Source organism: Vitis vinifera, chromosome 13 (assembly GCF_030704535.1).
Source record: "Vitis vinifera cultivar Pinot Noir 40024 chromosome 13, ASM3070453v1".
In the NCBI taxonomy this organism is placed as follows: domain Eukaryota; kingdom Viridiplantae; phylum Streptophyta; class Magnoliopsida; order Vitales; family Vitaceae; genus Vitis; species Vitis vinifera.
In genome coordinates, this window is record NC_081817.1 from 20417088 (window position 1) to 20431338 (window position 14251).

General features: G+C 33.0%; 1 protein-coding gene across 1 annotated transcript; it reads left to right on the forward strand.

Annotated features, from left to right (window-relative positions):
- The first annotated feature begins 401 nt into the window (after positions 1-401).
- On the forward strand, positions 402-9352 carry LOC100250564 (uncharacterized). Its single transcript, XM_002272486.4, has 9 exons — positions 402-511; positions 634-747; positions 2954-2999; positions 3114-3165; positions 4743-4838; positions 8185-8238; positions 8315-8380; positions 8994-9072; positions 9158-9352. The coding sequence occupies exons 1-9, from the start codon at positions 449-451 to the stop codon at positions 9233-9235; spliced, it is 648 nt and encodes a 215-aa protein (XP_002272522.1). The 5' UTR covers positions 402-448; the 3' UTR covers positions 9236-9352.
- The last annotated feature ends 4899 nt before the right edge of the window (positions 9353-14251 follow it).

A 14251-nucleotide genomic window follows, 5' to 3' on the forward strand; every position in this document is an offset into this window, starting at 1 on the left:
TTATTTTTTCTTTTTATTTCTAAAAATGAGAAAATAGGAAAAGCGGGCCATCGGATAATTTGGTATATATGAGTGTGTCGCTAAGGATGAACATTAAGAAGTGTGGTCTCAATAAATGACATATGGTCCTAAGTTCGAAATTTGTCATTAATAATACTTTGAATTTACTCTATGCTGGTTATTATAGGGTGATTAGCATCCCGAGATTTAGGCTCCATGGAGAGTTCTAAGGGCTTCATCATGGATGACATATAAGGTATGGTGGACATTACACTTCAATAACCTGAAAATAATAATAACAATAAAATAATAATAATAATAAATGGTATAGCTAGACATTACACTTCAAATAACCTGAAAATAATAATAATAAAATAATAATAATAATAATAATAATAATAAAGGGTATAGAAAGAATATTTTGGAGGGATTGTCGTCGGAGGCCGGTATGCTCATGTCTCTCCCGTCGAAAGTTTGCCTTCACCAGCTGAAGCTGCTTTCACATCATCAGGTGCGTCATACATAATCTTCTCTATTTCATTTTTACGCTTCTTATTTATTTCTTGGATTTATTTTTTGTGTTTGTTTCTTCAATTTCCAATTCTCTCTCACAATCCTCTTGTTTCAATCCAGGGTTTCAATCCCAGCATTCCTAGGGTTCCCACATTCCACAAACTCAACAATTTCTCCCAATTCCACCACCATCATCGTCATCTGCGTTTCTGCTCAATCAATGGCCATGCTGGTGTGAGTCTGCTCTCCCAATTCTGCAAAATCTGTCTGTTTTTTTTTCTATTCACATGCGCAAGCTATAGGGTTTTTCGATTTTATACGAAAATGGGGATTTCTCACATAAGCTACTATGTGGAAATATTGCTGAAATATTATTATAAAAATTATGAAATTAAACAGGGAAGTATATTTTAATTGCATTTCTGTAATCCATACTCATTGAGGCAGTTAGGATGTTAGTGAGATTATGGTTGTAGTTTGGTGTTGGAATGACATGCTGAGATGATGCACATGTCAACTAGTAAGAAATTTTAGTATGATTTGCCAGTTCATAAACATTTGCTTGGTTAGATAATAGAGTTAGGGCAATGTTAATTGGTGGGTAAAAAATAAGTAGAAAAATCAACCTAAAAGGACCTGATGCCAAAAAAAAAAAAAAAATAGCCAAGAATTTTATGTGCTTCAACGAAAAATAAGTCTATTCCCTCAGCCACAGAACCCTAAATTATTGGAGATTTAAAAAAATGGGTGTTTCCTAGAACCTGGATAGAAATAAGTTGCAAAAATTTGAAGACCTCAAAAAGAAAAACAGAAGAGCAAAGTTGTTCTCATTTAAGGGTGGCATAGCCATGAGGACGCCCAAAATTGAAGCTCTGACAACAGTAGAATAATAAATTGATACCTAATATGGAATTGGCATAAAATCTAAGAAATAATTTTTATCCATACGTAGAATTGTAAATAGTTTTCTGCCTCTAAGCTTGCCTCAAGCAGCAAGTGGTGGGTTGGGAGGGGCAGGTTTGAAATTGAATTCTATTTATCGGTAGAAAAAAAAAATTCCATACTAATAAATTTTTTTGCATAGTTTTCCACAATTGGTTCATTCAATGGCAAATGACAAACTTTGTTGATTTATTTTAATAAGCATTACCTATAAAGTTCCAAAATTTGAAAATTATTTTGCCTATTATTTTAATTTTCTTAGTGTAAGAAAATTAAAATTCCTTTTACACTAATTTCTATTAGACTCAAAGACCTAAAGGAAACTTAAATTTAATAATATAAAAGAAGGTATTTTTTAATTGCTCTCAGGATTTTCTTAGTGTAAAAGGATGGAACCTTAATTTCTACTGACTGATGTAAATTATGATATATTAAGAAATTAGTTATACACCTCAAACCTCAACAGACGTAGTAGTCAATTCACAAAAACATTGGCTTTTCTAACTCAAATAAGAGAAGACATTGGACAGGACTTCAAAAAATGTGTATTACCTTAAGGAAATTTTGGAGTGGGTTTGTGAGTATATAGTTCAAGCTCTTCATCCAAAATTTTGTCACAGGCTTTTAAATTTGCAAATTACTTAGAAAATGGTTTCTAAGCCCTGCAAAGGAAGATTTGGAAGGTTTTATAGTCTGAACCTATTATGACCTGCTACAGGCTAACTTGTACAGGTGTAATGCTGATTGGAGATGGGTACATGTGTTATGCATTCCGATATGTTGGTGTGTTTTGGTGTTAATTGCTGGTGATACCATTTCTATTGGTTGATATAATTTTTTTTTTTCTGGAAATTAAAATTAAGATTTGATCTTGGCCTATACTTGCATGTTTTTCTGGGTCTAATTTGCTTACTACCAGTGTTTTACTTTAATATCTTTGGAAATTCTTTCTATGTATGACTGGCATGTTAGTGTGTCCAATGCTAATTCTGGCATGTGTCCACGTGTCCACACTATTCTATATTCTGGTATGCTGATGAATGGAAGTATATGCCTTCTTGCTATGGGACTCATTGTAAAGCTATTACGTTTTCCTTATTTGAAAACTCACCGGGGCTTGATGTTCAAGGCCTCATTTTAAATGGAAAGTATGTTTACCTAATCCTCAAGTAAATGCAGATGGTTTGTCTGCACTAAGAACATGTCATAATAAATATCCCCCCACAAAAAGCAGACACGCATTCAGAGATACACAAATTTGCTGCAGCTATGCCTAGATTAGTTACTTGTTTGATCCTATATATGTGCTAGAATGCAACTGCATATCCATTGATCATAGGTTTTTTTCTCAATATATTCCTTGTTCCTTTCATTTGGTTTTTCATTTGTGGAAAACAATTGAGTGTGATGATTTGCTATTTGTTCATTTGTTTGTCTTCTGTTTTTTTCATTGAATTTTGAATATTGCTTTTTCAACATTGCCTTTGTTGTAGGTTAGGCTTCTGACATGTCAAATGGTCATGACTACTCTGCCAACCATGAAGGTATCAATATCTTTCAAATGATAACTAGAAAAATGGTGTAGCTTTCTGTGATACCATATTTTACATTTGATAAACTTGATATTTCTAAAAATCTACTTATACATATTTTTATAGACTCAAGTGCAAAGGGCGAAAATGGTGAAGGAGAACTGCACACATCAAAAGAGTACTTCCTACTTGCCTTACAATGCTATTAGTCTATGTTATAGACAACTGATTTATTAATGATGGGATGGCAGTTTATATAGTTGTTTTTGTGTACCCATGTATTTTACATTTTACATCAAATTTTTTGACTGATTGATAGAGTCAGAAAGGGAATTTTATCTGGAGGTTACTTAATGGGATAACATGCTAGGGAAGAATACATTGTGTGGATTATAAATAAAACAAGTGTGGTGATATGCCGTCACAATTCTTGTTTCTTTTAAAAAAAAAATATGCAGTCACAATTCTTAACTTTACTGTTTGAACTGTTTTGAATGAATTTCATTTATAGCGGTATGTTCTTCTATTCTTTCACATGGAATTTTTTTGGAAACAACATTGTTTAATAATTTTCTTTTAGTGTACTTCTAACGTAATGGTTGTTGGAATGTTTACCCATTTATATGCATTGATGGACCAGGTTGAAGTCCTTGTCTCCCTGGTTAGAACTTGGATGGTTTCTCTCTTTATGAGCCAATATTTTAGGCTTTAGCTGTATTTTTGAATTTTATTGTCTTACCTTTACCAAACTATCATGAGGTCTGTGCTGCTAATAGGCATGTGGAAGGAGCACTAATGGAAGCGAAACAAGTGAATGAGGGATTTTAAATATGATTATTCAATGTGTATGGAAATGAATAAAAACATGCAATTCTCTGAAGTTAATTTGCCATATGATCTGCATCTGAAAATCCCTCACCAAAACTTAATCATAACTTAATTTCTCCCTGCATTCACAGCTCATGGCTCCTCAATGATGTTTTACATCACATTCCTTGTATGCTCAATAATATTGTCAGCTTCAACACTGCACAAGGGACAGAAGAATGATTAGAATTTTGTGTCTTAAGTCCACTACATCCCACCAAATGGCATAACTTTGTCCAGCCACCCCATGCTTGTAGTGGATGAAATTTACCCGCAATTTCTCAATAATGGAGACAAGCCATTTGTTGATCCAGGTGTTTGTCATTCCAAAGCAAGTTGTGAAACTTCTTGAAATGTTTCTGACCAGCCTCTATGACATATGCCCATACATGCATTTATCTATAGATATAATATGTATGTATTATACATGGAAATCCCATGTTTCTTTTCTTTCCCTTTTTTTTTTTCCTCCTGTTTTTCTTTTCTTTTTTGTATCTTCCTTTTTCACATTGGGAGTTTGAAATTCAATTTCAATGCAAGGATTTGGTCGTAGTCTGGGTGCTAGCAGTGTAACAGCCAAACTATTGCAACAATGTCTTTTCTTTCTTTTTCTATGTAACCTTACGAATTTAATGTAGTTTGTTAACATTATTGGAACATGACACAAAAGATTCATTTTGTCTACTGCATGATTATGCTTTAGACCTTTTCTCAGTAAATAAACTATTGTTTGGATGAGTGATCTTGTCCCAATCATTTTAATTTCTCTTCTACTACTGAATTTCATGCAAACAATCTGTAAGAAGTGATACCTCAATCCTTTTGCCCTTTGTATGCTGAAATGCATGTCTACTTACATTGAGAGCTTATTCTTGCTTAACCTTTCAGTCTTCTAAAGAAACTGAAGAGATATGGAATTTCTGGAATATTATCCTATGGACTCCTGAATACTGCATACTATCTTACAACGTTTCTCTTGGTATGGTAAGTAAATAATTCATTCATGTAAATTAGTCAAGGATGAGGTATTTGTGACTTGTGAGTATGCATAGCTGCTGAGCATTATTCTTTTGAAATTTAGGACTATTTGATTTATTGTTGTTGTATATAATTGATGAAAAAAGTGTCTGGCCTAAAACTTATGATTTTCTTTTTGTTCAGTCATTTATTGTCTTCAGCCATTTATTCTTTGGTTGATTAAGATGCAAATACTTGGTTGTTGCACAAAAATGAATGTTTTTCTCACGCCTTGTCTGACCATTTACTTGTGCATAGTCACCTGATGATGTTTCTACAAAATAGTTTTTTTTTAAGAGATTAGTACCTATTATTCAGCCTCTTTATGCTCATACCATTTTCATTGATCTAATTAATAAAATAGCAATAAAAAAGTTTAGTTCAACATTAGGAACAACACTACATAAACTGTAAATGTCTAAATGAACAAGATGAAAAGGACTAGTACTCCTCTTATTGATTATAGAACAAAAAGGACTAGAACAACACTATGGTGATGCTATTTGCTTGACTCACAAACTTGGTGCTTTAACTTGGGAGTCCAATATAACTAGAAGTCCCATATGCTAAAGATGCGAAGTGAAAGGTGTGCCACTACATAGAAGAAATGGAAGTATGTAGAGCAATTGGAGTAAGAGGTGGGCCGATATGGTGATAAATTCCATTTACTTCATGCCCTCCACCAATTGTCTTGTTCATTAAGAGATCTTGAAATACACTATGGGAAGGGAAGGAATGTTGCAAAACAATTAAGTGACTTGGTTAATTTGCTTAGAGATAAAAGATTTATAGGAACCTTCAAAAAGGAGACTCCAAGTGGAAGTGGAATTTTCTAGATTTTCTTGAATTAATTAAAAGGGCTTAAAATGCTCTTTTAAGGGGGTGAGGGTGGGGGTGACTCAAGGGAGACGAGGTGGCATGGGCATGGCCACACTTAGGGGCTTTGGTGCAAGTTCTCAAACATGAGCAAGGCACATGGGCAAGCCTTGCTAGTAACCATATATGGGCTCCATGACATGTGATGGTGTGCAACTCAAGGTTGCAACGACATGGGGTGCTATGCAGTCTTCCCTTCCCGACTGTAGCATGAGGGGGAAAAGCCTTCTGCAATGAGGTGGCTTGGCACAAGGGCACAATGCCTTGTGCATAGAGATAAGGGAAGCCGACTCAGATGTGATGCCTAATGCTTAGCACAAAGGCACAATGCCTTGTGCGTAGAGATGATGAGTCATGGGTGCAATGCCATGACTCGTTGCTGCACCAAGAAGAGGGCTTGGGCATGGCATGATGCCATAACAACAGCTAGGCAGAGCAAACTTGGGCAGGTTGCCTCAGCATGGACGTGATCCAGATGCGGGAACACATATGGGCATGACTGACATGCTCAAGGAACAACAAGGGGCTACAGCCTTAGGAAAGATTGGCACCAAGGAAAATTGCTAGATCTGTAGGCTAAGAGAGGGCTTGGCATGCACACTAGTTGCATAGAGACACATGTAGTAGGCTGCCTAGAGACGCTATAGCAAGCTGATCGGATGCATCAGCTGATTCAAATGCATGAATGGACTGACTCAAGGCACAAGAGTGGGTAGACTTCAGGCAGAACACAACAAAGATGTCTTGGCATTGGGACAAGCTTAAGGAAGATGTATTGCACCACAAACCAGGGAATTGAAGGGCTGATACGTGGCCTGATACAAGGAGTTTCAAATGAATGAGGAATGGGCCGAAGACATTTGAAAGTTCAGAGTTGAATTCAAATTGTTATTGTAATTTGAGTTTGAATAGGAGTGATTCTTATTTTAATTGTAGTTTGAGTAGAACTAGGATTCCTTGCTCCTTATCAAATAGGGAGCGGTTGGTGTCACACCTATAAAAGGAGGACTGGAGTGCCCTTTGAATTATCGTGCAATCTGGAGATCATAGAGAATATACAGAGGTATATTGAGAGGGAGAACTTTCTTAAAACATAGCTTGAGAGAGAGCATGAACTCACCAAAGAGATTGTGGAAGTCTTGTTAAGCTATGTCTTGTATTGTTATTTAGAGAAGAAATAAAATACAAGTTAGGGATTGAGCTCCATAGCTTTGTGTGTCTTTGTGAGTTTTTTCTTGATTGCAATCTCATGTGGGTTTGAGTATGTTGGCTTAGAGGGCTTCTAAGCGCTGCATGAATGCGAAAAATTTGTGGGAAAATTCGTGCCCATGACAACTACCATCCCAAGTCATTTAAACTATGATAGATTGAAGTAACTTACTTGAATAACAAAATGAGCAAACTGCAACTTCCAGTGGAAATCAAGTTTGCAACTAGGAGTTAAGAGTTTGGAGACTGCTTTAATACCATGTTAAGGAGAAGAGAATGTACTTACTCTTGTTTCATTCTTTTTTATTAAATATTAGATATTGATATGAAATTTTTATTTGTTCAAAATTTTAAAACAACCCTATTCTTGTGCTGTACAATGTATATTATCGTATAGAGTATTGGAAAACGGAATTGCATGAAACAATTAAATTCAAGACTTTTCAATTTCTCATCCCCTCCTCCCCACCTTACCAACTGTATGCATTACCTCTGGTTCTTATGGCCAGTGTAAATGACACTGCCAACATTCAAGTCAATGCTTTTGTTATTGACCTTCCCAACATTGTGGCTGTTATTCCCATCTGAATTGGCTTTTGATCACTTATTGATGGCATATTCAACTATAGCATGTCTAAAAATGAACTTATGGTGGATCTCTTTATTTGGCAAAGGTTGTAACTTGGCTTTCTGCATCTGGAATGGGGAGTCCCTGTATTTGGTTCCCTTCATTATGTCATATAAAGAAGTATTGCATTTCCATCTTCATTTTTATCAAGCTTATATTCATGGTAGAAAAAATTTAATCTGATATACTGGGTCTTAACTTGCTTTAGTGGATATTATTTCAATGTGATGTTAGTTGCACATGATGGAATACAAATGTGACATCCATGCCCTTCAATCTAGAGTTATTAGAATGCTGGTCTAGTTCATAAACATCATGCTTAATTATTAATACTGGAAACCGACATAACTGGGATTCATGGCTAACAATTGCATATTGTTGCATATGGACAAATTCAGTTTGTTAATTTTTTTTTTTCTTTTTTGTATTTTATGTTATGTTATTTTATTTATTTATTTATTTAATTTTCTAATCAAATACCTTATAATGTAGTTTGAAATATGCCTTAGTGTTTTACCACATCCTGCAGTCTCTATCATAGGTGTTCAGAGTAGATTTCAAATAACCAGTATAACTCTGAATTCACTATGCTGCTTCTAGGTTTTATATTGCTCCAGCACCAGGAAGGATGGGTTATTTGGCGGCAGTTGAAAGGTAAAAACTTATTCCAAAAAGTTTATTTTTGCACAAGTTTTTCAAAATATCTTGACATATGGAATCCAATTGGCAGATTTGTCAAAATCATGGCTATGGTGTGGGCAGGCAGCCAGGTCACTAAACTTGTCAGAGCTGGAGGGTAAGCAGCTAAATTCTGTTTTAAATCTTTAGTTAGCGTAACAGTTTATTGGGATATTGCAATGCTCTTATCACAAAATAACCCAAAATCAGTGAATTTTCCTAGTTCAGAGATTTATGCTCGATTCCTTCAACAATGATTTTTTTGGCCTATCAGTTCTCTCATATATGTTTTCTGTTCATTTTCTTTCTTATCCTTATAACTTGCAACTGGGTTTATGATGATTGTTTAATCTATCATGCTGCTGCTTCTTTGAATCAAAATGACAATTGAAGAACGAAAAAAGAAAGTCTTGAAGTAATGGTGTCAATTTTTGAACCTAGCGTTGATGATGGGCCTTGCATTTTCATTTTTACTGAGGAGGTTAAACTTGCTCCCATCCAACCCAATCTTTGACCTCTGTAATCCAAATGGCTCCTTATCCTCTTTTATTCTAGATTTCTCTAATGAAAAGGCCTTTTAGCGCATTCGTAAATAAATATTAAATCGGACATTTGGAGATTATTTGTTGCAGCCTTCTAGTTTCTGGTAGACTAGTTTCTATTTATGTATTCTTTTTTTTTCTTTTTCCTTTGGGTTTTCTGTGATTTTTGTAGAGGTGCTTCTCATGCAGGGCCCTTGCACTTGCTCCTATTGTAGATAGAGGATTGTCATGGTTTACAGTAAAATTCAAGTTTGAATCTCAGGGAAAGGTAAGTCGTACATGAGATTTTGATGTTGTTCTCACTTGCTTAATGATTCCTTACATGTCTCTAGTTACATTTCCTCTGCATCCAGGCTTTCATGGCGATTGTCGGATTTTGTTTCGGGTTAGCTCTCATTCTATTCTTCATTGTAACATTGCTTTGGGCATGACACATTTTTCAGCATTTTTCTTAGTCATCCTGGCGGAGAAACTTTCATTAACTAGCATTTTTGAATCTCATCAATGTTAACTTTTTTTTTTTTCATAGTTCAGTCAGTTATCTCTCATCTTCATTTCACTATGAATTGTAGAATCAAAGAAATTTCACAATGAACTCTAACAATTTAGCTTATGTTTGGATACATTTTTTATTTTTCATTTTTTAAAATAGAGTTTTATATCAAATATAGGAATTTTTATTAAAAAAGAAAAAAGTGGATATCTTGGGTATTTAAAAATATTTTTAAATTTGTTTAAAATTTTAGGACACGTCCTCATTTTTTTTTTTTAATATTGAAAAGTAGTTTTAAGATTATAGGATAAATTTTTATTTTTTATACAAAGGGTTGTCATATTTTATATCAAAATTTTAATTTTAAAAATAAAAAATAGAATATGTATCCAAATATAACCACAGTGTCCTATTTGATTAATTTAATTTTACTTGAATTTTGTATGGTATTATTACATCAAATCTTTGCTCAGCTATATTGATAAATTTTATTATGATAAGCTAGTTAATCCTGCATGAAAATTAAATTAAAGTTTAGTGCTTTGTTAAATTAAAATATAATTTACTTACAAAGATTAATGAAAAAAAAAACAAAATAAAGAAAAATTTGTTTGTTTATCCGAGATCGGAAAAATACTGATTGAATCCATTGAAATATGTTTTTTTATTTTTTATTACATTGTGGTTTCAACGGGTATTTATGGGTTTCTATTTGAGTTGTACAAGATGAAATTTTCATATATGAGTTATGAGAGTGGGAGCTCCCTTGGTTAACCTATCTCAATAAAGTCTATGGTTGGTTCGAAAAACGTCGCAAGATTGAGGCTATTGCAAATAATATAATTAGTAAATATATTCCTCCTTGTGTCAACATATTTTATTGTCTAGGAGGAATTACGTTTACTTATTTTTTTAGTACAAGTAGTTATTTAAAAGAAAGAATAATTCATACTAATTGGTCATATCTTTATGTACTGTATATTCATTGAAATCTTGTCAACATATTTTATTGTTTAGGAGGAATTACATTTAATTTTTAATACAAGTAGCCATTTGAAAGAAAGAATAATTCGTATTGATTAGTATCTTTATATATTATATGCTCATTGAACTTTATAGTATCGGTTGTGCTATAGAAATAGAATTGGTCGAAGTTGATAAAATATAAAATGAAGGACCCAAAGGGCTTCCATTTATATTTTTGTCTATTTTTGTCATATTGCATTTATAAATGGAATAAAATACATGAAAAAGTTTAGTGTTTTGTTTCCTTGAATTTCAAGAGGTTACATTTGTTTTCTATAGCATTTTAATTTCTTTTTCTTTTAAGGTATTTAACTCACATACTGTCTTTGCATTTATGTGGTAGCAAAGGGGGGAAAAACGTATAAAAGAATTTTAAATTCTATTGTAATTTGATATATGAAATAGGAAGTGGACAAAGTATAATAAAAATCATTTAAAATTTGAATATTTTCTAATTCTTTTATACTTCATATAAAAGATGATTAAGGTTTCATTTGAATATATATATATATATATATATATATATATATATATATATATATATATATATATATATATATATAAGAGAAACAAATACTAAAGAGAAAATATACTAATTTTCTTGCACAAAGACGAGAAAAGTTTTGAAAAAAAAAAAAAAGGTATAGTCGATGATTTAATTTTTCTTTCCAACTTTTCCACTGAGGAGCAATTAAGTAAAATATCATTTTTGTGGTGCTGGAAATACTGAGACCATTTGTTGTGCAAACACAAAAAGCCTGATACCACCTGTTATTATGTAGTAGCAAGTTAGAAATGGGCAAGAAAATGAAAAATAAATGAAAAAAAAAAAATCATATGAGAATACAAGATTTAACATAATTTAGCATTTACCTACATCTAGGGGGAGAAGGTAAACTAATTCACTATTATCAATTATTTATATTCAAAGGTGTAATTACAATTCTGAAACTCTCATATTTAAGTTCTAATTACATAAAAAAAGATTCATAATTTCAATCAAAACTCTTCCTATATTCCTTCTTAATTTCATAGGAATATTTCACACGAGGAAGAACCTATTTTCATAACAAATCTCATCATAGGACTACCTTATGTAACAAGAGAAGACTTCCCAAATATCCATATAGGATATATCAAACTTAGAAAAACATAAAATTGAAATTTGAAACATTTTTAGACCATCTCTTCTTTAACTCAAATTTCCAAACTTGTAAACATCTTCATATGTGCTTTTCCCAAAATGCTAAATTGTTCTCCTTTATACTCTGCCTAAGCTTTCCAATCAACCAATCCCCTATTTCAGGGACATCTCTGCATGGGCCTATCATTTATTGGTCGATCCGATTGGCAGCTCTTGCATCTCCGTAGGGCCCCTTCATACAAATTTACTGCTAGGAGTCCCTCTAGTCAAATCAAGAATCAATGGAAGTCCTAATAGAAGTTGATTGACCTGGCTCTTCGATAAAATTGACCTTCCATGTTCTACAAAATGAAAAATTAATGACATTCAACCAATGCTTGAACTTATCCTTAAGAACAACTTTAGTCAACATGTGCATTGGATTCTCATTTGACATAGCACCAAGACATTGATGACTATCATCCTTCCTAATTGAGCCCCAAAAAAATTTAAAGATCTCCTATTCCAATAAATAATGAAAAAAAATTAAAATCTTAAAATTGATGTCCTTACCCAATCCGATGATTCTTTAGAGCAATAGAGAAAGATGCCCATATAAAGTTCTAATAGGGACATCAATTAGGAGGGATTTCATATTTAATGACATTTTCCTCAAATTTCATCTCGATGATTGGTCATGTAGTTGAATTTTTTTTCAATACCAATTTCATTTGTCCTTGATCTTTCTTTAACATATGTTTTTCATCGAATTCATCTCTGCTCACCACTTTTTTTTCTTTAATTGTTGGATCCCAAAGTCTATAGTCTTTGATCAATCCTTTTTTCAAACCCAAGGAATATATACCTTTTTTATTTTGGATTGAATTTTTTTTTCACCTATATATGAATATAAGTGCAACAATCAAATATTTCAATAGATGAAAAGTCAATTGATTTACTTGACACTTCTTTTGGAATATTGAAAATAATTGTAAAACTTGACAACTAAGTAATTACATGATAAGTTATGTTGATAGCTTTAGCCCTTAAATTCTTAAGTAACCCAATGGTTAATCTTAGCCACCTAGTCATTCCAATGGTGTTCTATTCATCTTTTCAACCACTCCATTTTGCTTTGTAATTTCTTTACATGTGATGTTAAGTAATATAAGAATTCTCGCAATACTTTGTGAACTTCTTGTTCTAATGCTCAAGTCCACTATCAAATCTAAAATATTTTATCTTCCTCCCTACTTAGTTTTCAACTTTTGTTTACCATCGATTAAATATCCTAAAAACCTCTTATTTATATTTCATGAAATATTCTCATAGTTTTATTAAATAATCACCAATGGCAAACAAAATAATATATGCCACCAATGGAAGAAACTAAGCGTGTAAGATGCTAAATTACGGCCCACTCTGTATTATCCCTTTATTACAAAGATTCACAAAAGCCCTCTTGAGCGAACAACAAACTTCGGCACAAAACGCGCTAAGTAACTTGGGCGAAGCAACACGCTCCAGTTGCCTTGATCTTGGGCATGTCGGTTAGGCGCCGTTGTTTTCATACATAAATAATTCTTGACAATGGATATCTAGGCTCTCTCATTGATGAAGAACGTCGCAAAATGCAATACTTGGTATGAATTGTAGAATCTTGTGAATCATCAAGCCTTTAAATGCAAGTTGCTCCCAAAGCCATAAGGTCAAGCATATTTACCTTGGTGTCACACACTTGTTGCCTCTCTCCCTCCTAGAGCCTTGTACTAGAGGGGTGTGGAGCGAGAGTAGACATTGGCCTCCCGTGGATGCCCTCATTCGTGATTACCCGACGATGTATGCCACGACAAGTGATGGTTTCACAAGCCCCTCCCCTTCTCGTGGAGCAACTTGGTGCATCATTGCCCATTAAAATGATTTTACAAACAATTTACATGTCAAACCAGTCTCTACAAGGGCTTGTATGGTACAAGTAGACAATTCCTAATTCAAGCATTTTAAAAACTATTAACAAATCTACTTTTGATTTATTACCTTCATTTCTTAACTTTAAGAACACTAGTTACACTTGTAGGCTTCTTTGATTTGTTTTTTTTTTTTCTTCGCTTTTTAGGTCTTTTTCAAAATTTCATAAATTTTATGATATACCCCTTTTTGTGATAGTAGTAGTGATACTCTATGACTTGCCTTAGGATCTTGGAATTATTTCTATTCAATAATCTTGCTTTATAATGATCTCTTCCCTTTTTCCATGTAGTCCTTTCTTTATTGTTTTCCACTAAAAGTTTAATTCTTTTTGTCCTATGGTCTTTTCTTTAAATATTAACCCAAATTGCAAATCCAGTGTTATAGTAGATCTGTATTTTCTATCATACATGAACCATAAAACTTTACACATAACTTGTTCAACAAGTTTCTCACCATGTACTAAAATCAAGCAATGTGCCCTTCATGCTTCTTAAATAGCTGCAATGTACATTTGTTATTTAACAATGTTAGCTTTAATGAATGGAAGTGTCATGTGCTCAACACACGAGGGTAAATTTGTAATTTCATATATATATTGCAATTTTGTGAGTATTTTAAACCCACTTGTTGAATTAACTCTTTTCTTTTTTAAGTTATTTGATTAAGAGGACGGAATAGTCTCAAATTTGTAAATATAAGCCTATATATATTTTAGCCTTAAAAAAAGATCAATTTTTAACAAAAATGTCCTTCATGATTTCCTGTCAAAATAACACTTTCTTCTAAAATTTATATTAAAATAATCCAAATATTGAAGAGTATTTATGTTGGAAA